This window comes from Periophthalmus magnuspinnatus, chromosome 22 (genome assembly GCF_009829125.3).
Source record: "Periophthalmus magnuspinnatus isolate fPerMag1 chromosome 22, fPerMag1.2.pri, whole genome shotgun sequence".
NCBI classification, from domain to species: domain Eukaryota; kingdom Metazoa; phylum Chordata; class Actinopteri; order Gobiiformes; family Gobiidae; genus Periophthalmus; species Periophthalmus magnuspinnatus.
Window position 1 is genome coordinate 13,453,613 of NC_047147.1, and position 11,027 is coordinate 13,464,639.

The window sequence follows — 11,027 nt, forward strand, 5'->3', positions numbered from 1 at the left end:
CACACTGTGAAACTGTCATGGCCGACTATCTACTCTTTGTTCTGCACTCTTCGTTTTTCATTAGTGCCGCTCTCTCTTCCTCACTGTTGATTTGTAATTGAGGAAAGGAGCCGGTCTTTCCACCGCACCTCTTACACAGGGCCTATCTGCCCCCTTTCTGTGCACCATTGACTGTGCTATAGCCCTGAGGTGGCTGGTGGGAGGAGGATGAGAAGGTGCAGGAGACCTCATAAATCAACCTAATGAGAATATCCCCACTGATACCCAGACAGGCTACAACCACATTAAAAGCTGGAGGGTGGGAGAGATAGAAGGGAGCAGCCGATGCAGAAATGAGATGAGGGACTGTGGGATGGAGATAGTTGGAGGTTATAAAAGGAGAAATAGCAGTGTTCCTATGAGTAAGTAGATTTTAAAGAACTGAAACATGGTTGCCTGATATGTAACAATGTTTTAAATTCGTTCTCAGGATCTGACCTGTTTGTTCGAGATCTACTTGAAACCTTTGCAAAGAGAAACCTTCTTGACGCTGGATGAGGTAAGAGATGCAAAAGATGGAGAAAAAAAAATCCAGGTGGCTATTGACTATGCAGGGCATCCAATTCATTGTTATTACTCAGGGGTGGTGTGGATGTACTAGGCCTTATCTGTCACATTGTTAGCAGTCAGAGGACAAATTAGCATAGCCTCTCAATGATATTATGGTGTTCCAAGGGGACACAGAGATAAAGGTTAGCATAAGAGGAGACCCGGCTGTGCTTGTAGTGAAAGAATGCATCCCACATCTAAAGCTAATGTTGTTTTCTAATTAGATGTAGCTTAGCATGTCAATAATCGCAGTGTTCTAGGTTTCCAGGAGTATGCATAGGGCTGTGGCTTGACCTCAAACAGTACCTGGCTGCCACTCTCGAGACACACTAGTAGTCAATAGGCCACGAGCTCTAGGGCAAATTAAAAGGCCATTATGGGACCGTGAGACGTGTCCAGACACAAAATGGACAAGGGCATGTTCTGCTTTTAATGAAGGGTTCTTCTGTGTGTGTGTGTGTGTGTGTGTGTGTGTGTGTGCATGTGAGAAAAGGTCTGTTTTGTCCCTAAGTGCCCCGTTCTGAGATGGAGCCATCAGAGTGTAGCTTTTATGACACTCCAGGGGGGCTGAATGACTGACTGTTATGAATTACGAGCTATTACAATTTCTTTTCCGTATGGCCTTATAGAAACCTTATAGACAGGCTATATGTAAAAGGCATTTTTTAGGAATATTTGAAGTTAACAGAAACTGTACTCAAGTCAGTGCAGTCTTTTAACGTTTTTTTTCCTCTGTTTTAGCTGTATTATTGTTTAGTAGTAGTTGTAGTAGCAGTATTAAAGTAGTAGAGAAATAGTATTTAGTATAAATATTTAGTGTTATATTAACATTTGTAATCACGCTGTAGTGATAGGTGCACCAGAGCTATAGAAGTGGCAATATTAGAACTTAAACTCGGTCTTACTCACTCTTGTAGTACTTCTCTTGAGAATAGGTTGCATTTGTTCCATATTTGACCACATATTCCCTTGTACCACTTTCAAACCACTTCTTGCTCACAGATGGAGAGCCTGTTTGGTAGCCTGCCCGAGATGCTGGACTTCCAGAGGGTCTTCTTGCAGACGCTGGAGGAAAGGATCGCCTCTTCACCTGATTTCAGCACCCTGGAGACCCCCTCGCAGTTCAAGGTGAGTCATAGCACACTGTATCACGCTATTGATTTTATGTCCACAGATTTAGTGCAGACCCAGTGACAGTCTGTGTATTTGACATTACTCTTGAATTTGGTGGATCACAATAGAAAAGTAAGATTTATAAATACATTTGAGGTATGACAGAAGCATCAAAGTTGATATATTAGCTTGACGTGACAAGGTGTGAGGTGTATTACTCGAGGCTATGGTTCACTGAATGAATGGAGAGGTGCTGATGGCAGGGGCCAGTTCAGATAGTGGGTGACCAATGGGTCATCTGGATGGTCTCCAAAGAGAAGGGTGCTTTTCTTTGACCTGTTCACACTTTCATCTATTCCTCCCATACCTTTGTGGATCAACACGCACCTTCCATCACTGTGTCATTTCTGTTTGTCTCATATAGCACTGTGATCCATTTTCAGAAACTGCTCTTCTCTCTGGGGGGCTCCTTCCTTTACTACGCGGACCATTTCAAGCTCTACAGTGGATTCTGTGCCAATCACATCAAGGTTCAGAAGGTTCTAGAGAGAGGTATGTCATGCACCCACAGTCTATATGGCAATAAACTTCACTGCAGAAAAAAACAATGGGATGCAGAAAACAGTATTCATTGTGGTCCTCTGTAAACAGCACTTTGAAATAGCATTGTTAAGAAACTTTAGCTGGTTCATAAGCATGCCACGCTGCATATTGAAGACAAGTACTTTTACATTTGCGTATTATTTATAATATTTAAACCAATGTGTATACAAATTGAAACCGTTGTGACCTTCTAGAGTCACTACCTTGCATCCGTGTTGCATCAGAAACAAGTTTAAAGTTTGGGAGGTCATGGATCAGTGTTGCACCAAAGTGATGAAAGTTGATGAAGGCATAAATGCTAGAATACACACTTAACATAAATAAGACATTTTCACAAACCTTTTTGCTGCCAATATATAAGTACCTGCCTGACAACACACCACATCAATCCATGTTAATTCATTTATAAACATGTGGTCTTTACATAACCTTGTGTGCTAACCACGAAACATTCGACCATGGATGCCTGGTAGCCGCAATAATTCCTTGTGTTTCTCCCAGCATGTGACAGAGCCGGAACTTTAAACATGATTTATGCCTGCCGCGACGCAAACCTTTCTGGGCATATTTTGGAAATCTGCCCAGCATAGAGAAAAAATGCTGAAAGAAAGAGCTCACTTGCCTGCCAGCTTTGGGGAGGGGTGATATTGCCCCCATTGCACTGCTTAAATCAGCCCATTACCAGAATTGCGTAGGATATTCCTCGAAGTAAGCAGAAGGATGGACGTTTAATAGGATTAGACAGGAGGAAAACACGTCAAAAGTCTCTGTTGGATGAGAGCGACCTGGAGGAGAATACAGCACAGCAAATATGGTTTTTAATATGACATTGCAGAAAAGGAACACTCAACAACCTTAGTTTTAAAAAAGTTTAGGCACAAAATGTAATTTAAATAGAATGCTGTAACCTCATAAATCTCATAAAACAATAGTCAAGAAGGATATTACAAGCCAGTGTCCTATTTGTACCAATTCTCAGCCAGCATAAAGTACTGTGTAAACAAAGGCAGCCATGTTAAAATCTACCAATTTGTACGTCAGATATCGATGAATTACTTGAAGCATTCTATTTTCACGTCAGCGTATTTTGAATTATTTAACTCTTTTACAGGATCAAATTCTATGATTCTATGTAAAATCCTTTAACTAGCTTTCAGTAGTTAGTATTCTCATCCAAGGACACAGTAAAATTAGTTTGTCAAAGCCTTCAGTAATTATGCCCATCTCACGTCGCATCTTTCCTTACCACCTCCTGCTTCCCATCATGCCAAGGGGCGCTGGGTTCCCTATTTTCACTGTTTATTTGTTGACTCGTTAATTGCCTGCCAATTACTGTGGGAGGTGTCGATGCAGCTGCCTGTCTGTAGCTGGGAGTGCTATAATTAATACTTTAATAGCCCCCCTTGGTACACATCGCTCGCTGTTGAGGGAAAATGCCATCACCTTTATTGAACACTCATTCTCTGCTTTTAATTGCAATTTCACACAGGATATGGTCATAACTGCTGCAATTGTCTCTAGAACGCCATTATAAAAGAATACTAGAGTGATGTATTTTGATTGGAAACTTTAATGGACATTTTCTCATGTTTACCTCCAGTACTGCAGTGGTCATGGTATGTTGCACCGAGGCCTCTACCACCCCCTGCTGGTGACATATTAGTGTATCATAATGGTGCACTTCATTGTCTTAAACCCTGCAGTGTATTTGAGATCAGCCATCCAACGACATTAACCCCCGAGTTTGATGCGTCATTAATCGAATGGATGAGTGTGGAAAATCATGTGAATCATATTCTCTGGCCTTCAGTCATCACAGCCCAAGCTAATTAGAACGCCTTTGAGGGATCAGACAGAGCTATCCGCCACAATCAACGCAGCCAATGAGTTCAGATGAATTATAGGCACTGTTGTTCTACCATCACTGAGTTTCATGCATGCGTATTGGAATAGGAACGGTTTCAAAGTGCAAAATTGCATCTAGAGCCCAAGGAAAATTAATAGGTGTTTCAATCTCCATAATACACAAATATGTAAAAGTAAAAAATATAATTAAAACAAATTCAAACATAAATATACTGTCACTGTCATGTCTCAGAATAACAACTTAGTGCTCAGACTGCAGTTTGAATATGTTTTTGTTCAGGGAAAAAAATATAATTAAAACATAAAAAAATAACATAAATAACCTTTAACACGCAAAATATATAATTCATTTTATTGTATTTTGATTTCCTCTAGATATTTTGGCACACAGCTAACCCGTCATGCCAACCTATATCTTTTTTTAAATTCTACACTAAGAATTTAAGCTTCTGGATAATCCGCATTAATTTGGTATGTTTCTTTTTGCAGCTAAGACCGATCAGGCCTTTAAGGAGTTCTTGGATGCTCGGAACCCCACTAAGCAGCACTCGTCCACCCTGGAGTCCTACCTGATTAAACCAGTCCAGAGGGTCCTCAAGTACCCCCTGCTGCTCCGTGAGCTTGTGTCCCTCACAGATGCAGACAGCGAGGAGCACTACCATCTCTCCGGTATGAAAACAATTACAGAGAAGCATGACCAGTTAAAAATATAGGCCCCATTCACGCTTGTCACAGACACACTGCTTCAAGGACACACTATATGTTACAATGTGACATGAGATAGAGCCAATATAAACTCGGGTGAATTCCTGTCAACATGTCTGCTTTGTGTCCCCACAGAGGCCCTGAAAGCCATGGAGAAAGTGGCCAGTCACATCAACGAGATGCAGAAGATTTACGAGGATTACGGAGCCGTGTTTGATCAACTGGTGGCTGAGCAGAGCGGACATGATAAAGAGGTGGGATTTGTTTCGGTAACCAGAGTCAGTTTGGGTTAAAATCAGAGTAATTCATGGATACATTCTTAGTTCTTTGATTCAGTAGCTCAGTGCAATGCGTAAATCAATCTTATGCATCAGCAGGCACTAGTGCGCAACAGTTTCAACCCATTTTTGAAATACTGACATTTTGGATTGTTGTTATCTCAGGATCACAAACTGTCTCTTGTCTCCAGTGAGTAATTGGAGTTTCCCATTGTTTCCATGCCCATTTCAACTAAACTAGAAAATGTGCAACAGAAATCACAATGAAGCAAATTCATGGTATTCATTAGTTATGCTTTTGGTTACAATGTTATGTCTGTTCATATTTAAACACCTCTATCATAGAATAACTCAAAATAGTGTGAAGAGAATACTGATATAAACAAATTATTATGAATACATATATGGCTCTATAGATAGTTGACTTTGAATGAGTCAAACTGTGAGAACTTTTAAGCCTTTTAACATCAAACGATACTGTGTGTAATTGAACCCAGCAATCCATGGATCAGCTCAGTAGTGTTTATGCGCTCGTCTTTGCATTGTCTCTTGGGAATTAAATAGTTTACAAATTGATGAAATATTTATTGGGCTGCACTCCAGAATATTCAAAGTGAATGCTAAATCATGTTGTCTAAAGTTGTGTTGAGTTTCAGAGCTCATAACAGTTAATGTATTAGAATCAAATCCATGTTGCACCGGTGCAAAACAAGTTCTTTCTTTTGCACTCTGAGCACAGACTTGAGTACTTAGTATGTATCTCACAGTGGCTCCTCTGCAAACAGCACTAGTCTATTGTTCTTCTCTTTATGTGCTTTTTAACATGCCTAGTCTCACTTTGTCTCTCTGACTGCTCACACAGGTCGCAGAGATCTCCATGGGTGAATTCCTCATGCACTCATCTGCAGTTTGGCTCAACCCACACCCTTCTCTGGGCCGAATGAGGAAAGACCCTGAAATGACTGTGTTTGGTGAGTAGATGCTGTCCAATATTACTTAAAATTTAAAGTGCATATGACTGGTTTTCATGTTTTTGTAATTATTGCTTGATTTGGTGGGATAGTACATATGGTAAATATTTATCATAGTTTTATATGAGTTAAGTGTCAGTTTGGAGAAAAGAAGCAGAGAGGCAAAGTACAAAAATACAAGAAATAGACAGGTTTTGGCCCTTGTTAACATTAGGGTTGCCAGGTAAAAGAACTGGAATTATTCTACGTTTCTCATATATCTGCTGCCTGTGGTTAACCAGGGAGTAATGAAATTCACCAAAAATAAATTCTGGTAAATAAAAATAGAAAAAAACTAGACAATATTTTTGGTTAAATCTTAACTATACCTATGTTTTAGTGAAATCAGTAGACTTGTCACATGAAGTAATCCTATTCAAAGAAAGGCGACGAGATATTTATCACTACCAAATGTACCACATCGCTCGCTGTAAGAGTTATGGTTCTAGCATTCAGGCTGGCATATCAAATGCATCTGTGGGCTGCGCTGGCTCAGCTTTCCCCCAAGAGGCCTTCACTCAAATCTAAAACTGCAATGTGTTCTCTTCTCACTAGTATTCAAGAAAGCCGTCATATTGGTCTACCGGGAGAGCAACAAACTCAAGAAGAAGATGGTAAGTGCTGATGGTCATTCATTTTTGTACTGTTAATAATGTGGAAATTACATATCACATTGTTACTTTACTGAGCAGGCAAACCCGCGATTGGCACATTCTCATGGAGATTCAGACCTGTTTAAATTCCGGTGGCTCATCCCTCTGTCAGCGCTGCAGGTCAGACTAGGAAATACTGCAGGTAAGAAGCACACGATTATCCCCATTAAATCACTCACAAAATACCCCCACTAAATCTTCTCTTTACCCTCTGCATGTCCCCAAGCGCTGCCTCGGGGCCTTAACACACACACACACACGTCAGGTTTTCATTCATTTTGGGGACATTACACTGTCTTACAGACCAATCCTAACTGTTAACCGTAGTGACTATTTAATTCAATTTTTGTATAGCCCAACATCACTACAGCAGTTGCCTCGCAGGATATAATAGAACTGCTCATTTAACCAACAGAAACTTAGGAAATCAAATATTGGTAAATAACAGATAAGCAGATTATCCTGTTACTACTTGCCTTAACTACTAAACTTAACCTAAACCCTAATCTTACTTTAAAACTATGTTGTTTGATCAACCGGTGGCTGAGCAGAGCGGACGTGATAAAGAGGTGGGATTTGTTTCGGTAACCAGAGTCAGTTTGGGTTAAAATCAGAGTAATTCATGGAAACATTCTTAGTTCTTTGATTCAGTAGCTCAGTGCAATGCGTAAATCAATCTTATGCATCAGCAGGCACCAGTACGCAACAGTTTCAGCCCATTTTTGAAATACTGACATTTTGGATTGTTGTTATCTCAGGATCACAAAATGTCTCTTGTCTCCAGTGAGTAATTGGAGTTTCCCATTGTTTCCATGCCCATTTACTAAACTAGAAAATGTGCAACAGAAATCACAATGAAGCAAATTCATGGTATTCATTAGTTATGCTTTTGGTTACAATGTTATGTCTGTTCATATTTAAAAGCCTCCATCACAGAATAACTCAAAATAGTATGAAGAGAATACTGATATAAACAAATTATTATGAATACATATACGGCTCTATAGATAGTTGACTTTGAATGAGTCAAACTGTGAGAACTTTTAAGCCTTTTAACATTGAATTTTTGTATAGCCCAACGTCACTACAGCATTCACCTGGCAGGATATAATAGAACTGTTGATTTAACAAACAGAAATGTTAGAAAATCAAACATTGGTAAATAATAGATAAGCAGATGATCCTATTACTACTTGCCTTAACTACTAAGCTTAACCTAAACCCTAATCTTAACCTAAATAAATCCTAATCTTAATTTAAAACGATGTTGTTGCTATCACAAGAAAGGATTTTCATCATGGGAACCAGATTTTTCTCAAGTCCCCATAATGTGAGTACACAGATTTTAGTCCCCACAATGTCCTAAATACTGGCCCACACACACATCTACTACCGTTTGTCATTTTGTGCTAGCTCCCTCTCCTTTGCCGTTAGAAATCATATAAGTCATATTTGGGCCAAGTGATTAAAAGCTTCTATTTTCTTTGTGGCTCTCACAGGGACCGGCACGGAGAGCAGCTGTATCTGGGAGCTCATCCACTGCAGGTCTGAGGTGGAGGGGAGGCCCGAGACCGTCTTCCAACTGTGCAGCAGGTCAGGGATTAAACTCAGGGTGGAAGAAAATTATATCATGGGGGAAAAGATATTCATCAGTTATAGTTTTTGCAACCTTGTGCCATTGTAACGTAAAAAAATGTGTTGAGAGGTGAGATTCCTAGATTATTTTATGAAGATAGCTTAAAAAAGAAATACAAATAAATACTGTTGCAAGCAAACCACAAGCCTGTATCTATCTATATCCCTGAAAGCGTATAGTTTAGTGTTATTTCTCCCCAATAAATCTCATAGAATGCCACTCATCCTTTAGATTCCAATGATTGATATGTTTTTACAATCCATAAAATTGATCCTCTGAGATCACACTATCCTTCTCTCCGCAGCATGCCTGAGAGCAAGGTCAACATCATCAAGGTGATCCGCTCCATCCTAAGGGAGAACGTGCGCAGGAACATGAGGTGTGAAGGAACGCTGGAGAGGAACTGTAAGGAGCGGCTGGCCCCTTTGCGTAACACCCTGCCCTCCTCCGCCCGCCTCGGTAAGCTCTGTGGATTTTTGCGTAGATATGTCTAATCTTGTGTTAAGAAAATATATAGCATAATGTTTGGTGCCAGACCCTGCTTGTTGGGGAGGTTCCTTATAAAAACATATCCATGAGGAGTTATTTGTGTTGGATGTTGTCCTGTAATGTTATCTTAAAAATCAGGCTTGTGATGCCAAGTAGGATGATGGTATCTCCTGTTTTCCAGTGTATTAAATGCTTGAAGGACATCTGCAGCTTATGTTTGGCTGAGATAAGAGTGGCCTATCTGACCTCCCTCTTACCTCTTTGGCAGGTTCCTCCAGAGCCTCCTGGCGCTGTAAGAAGCCAACGGGCGACTTTTCCCAGACTGGGAACACAAAGGCCGGACCTGACTCCGACGAGGGCAGCCAGAGCAGTGGCACCTACAGCCTGTCCAGTGCCACTCCTCTGTCCACTCCTGCAGACACCACCAGCCCTCCATCACAACAGAGCACACACCGAGCACCTGCCTCTACCTCTGTGAAGGAGTCTGACATTTTAAGTGATGAAGATGACGACGGCTTCAGCGAGACCAGGAGAGACAGTGGAGGCAGCAGCTCGCCCGCAAGTGCCATTGAGGCCCAGTTCATCCAGCTCCAACTTTCTGAAGAGGCCATCTTAAAATGCAGCGCGGCCCCTCGCGTGCAGCCTGAGGGAGAGGGCGACACCCCAGAGATCCAGCCCAAGCTCAAACAAGGACACTCCAGTGCGGTGAGGAGAAAGGGCAGCAGTGTGAGGAGGAACCGAGGGGCTTTGTTAAATATGAAGGAGCACAGCCGCTCTCTGGACAGCCAAACGGACACAGCACCAGCAGATCACCTGAATATCTTATTGGAGAGAGAGTTTAGCGTTCAGAGTCTAACATCGGTCGTCAACGAAGACTGTTTTTATGAGCAGATGGAGAACTGTGCAGCAGAATGCAGAAATGTCATGTCATCATAGAGACAAAATGGAGCATATCTATTCATTTGTGTCTGAGCCTTTTATTAAAGCTATACAGACAAAAAGGTTCTGACTGAGCTGTTATATCAGCCATGATAACAAATGTAATGACAGCCATGCATTTGCTGAGCACTAAATCACAGGTTTTCTTTGGATTTCAAAACAAAGATACTGTTTTTCTTTCCTGTCAGGTGGGCCAAATTGAAGTAAAAATCATTCTCGCAGCTCAGGTTTGGTACAGTTTTACTTGATCATCTATGCTGCATGTGAGAAAGAATAACAAGCATCCATAGAACAGGAATCAGACTTTCACACTCAAGCTGGGAGTGGCCAAGTTAGAACAGGAAGAACATGGGGACTGTGAGAACCAAGCCTTTTGCTGTATTGTGCACTAAAATACACTGTTTGCCTATATAACTGAAAAGTATCTGTACAGGTGTAATGTAATTTTTATTTATTTATAGGTCCTGTACATTAGTAACGCTTTAGGAGAAGGCTTGAACTGATGCAGAGTTTTACAAAAATCTTTATACAGATTTCTTCACGTTTTGCTGTTGATTTCAATGTATACAATCTTATATGATGGTTTATTCTGCCTCCTCTTATTATTGTCTTGTAAATATTTTGTACTTTCAAAATACTTTTCTACACATTTGACACTGTAAAAAAGATTCTTCCAAAGCAATAACTTGCAATAACTACAGTAGATTGTTCTAAATACTTGTTTGCCTTAAGAGTAAGGTACTACAAAAAGCTGTTACTAAAATAGACCTTTGAAAGTAATTCTTCTCAACTTTACTATGCCTTTGATGCTAGCAAACCAAGGAATGTGAATGCCTCTTTCCTATCAAGCTATTTTATTAATAAACAAACAAGTCTGGTAATGTTGCTTAATGCTTCTTGCTTCAAATGACTTCCATGTGGTAGACAGGTATACAGCAGGGGCTGGTGTCTATCTCTGGCACTATCCCAAGGCGAGAGTAGCTAGAGGCTCTGATTAGCTGTTCAAAGATACACACTTCTAAAGCCTCAATACAATGCACATGACAGAAGTGGGACAACGGTTCTCAAAAGCTATGCCTCCACGGTCGAGATTCACACTTTCTTTTACGTGGGCATGTGTGAAAATCGCATACCGCCACATGCTGAG

At 40.7% G+C, this 11,027-nt stretch overlaps 1 protein-coding gene across 4 annotated transcripts in view; it reads left to right on the forward strand.

The window, feature by feature from the left end:
- LOC117390240 (rho guanine nucleotide exchange factor TIAM2) overlaps nucleotides 1-10,758 on the forward strand; it is a 68,871-nt gene extending 58,113 nt beyond the window's left edge. For 3 of the 4 annotated variants that reach the window (XM_055231355.1, XM_055231357.1, XM_055231356.1), the window contains exons 17-27: nucleotides 470-538; nucleotides 1,591-1,716; nucleotides 2,145-2,253; nucleotides 4,660-4,839; nucleotides 5,011-5,129; nucleotides 6,016-6,124; nucleotides 6,719-6,777; nucleotides 6,856-6,958; nucleotides 8,316-8,409; nucleotides 8,757-8,911; nucleotides 9,210-10,746. In XM_055231355.1, coding sequence (XP_055087330.1) covers nucleotides 470-538; nucleotides 1,591-1,716; nucleotides 2,145-2,253; nucleotides 4,660-4,839; nucleotides 5,011-5,129; nucleotides 6,016-6,124; nucleotides 6,719-6,777; nucleotides 6,856-6,958; nucleotides 8,316-8,409; nucleotides 8,757-8,911; nucleotides 9,210-9,877 — 1,791 coding nt within the window. In that variant the 3' untranslated portion in view covers nucleotides 9,878-10,746. Of the gene's footprint in view, nucleotides 1-469; nucleotides 539-1,590; nucleotides 1,717-2,144; nucleotides 2,254-4,659; nucleotides 4,840-5,010; nucleotides 5,130-6,015; nucleotides 6,125-6,718; nucleotides 6,778-6,855; nucleotides 6,959-8,315; nucleotides 8,410-8,756; nucleotides 8,912-9,209 lie in introns of all 4 variants that reach the window. The other variant, XM_033987931.2, reaches the window with a different exon arrangement.
- Nucleotides 10,759-11,027: the final 269 nt, after the last annotated feature.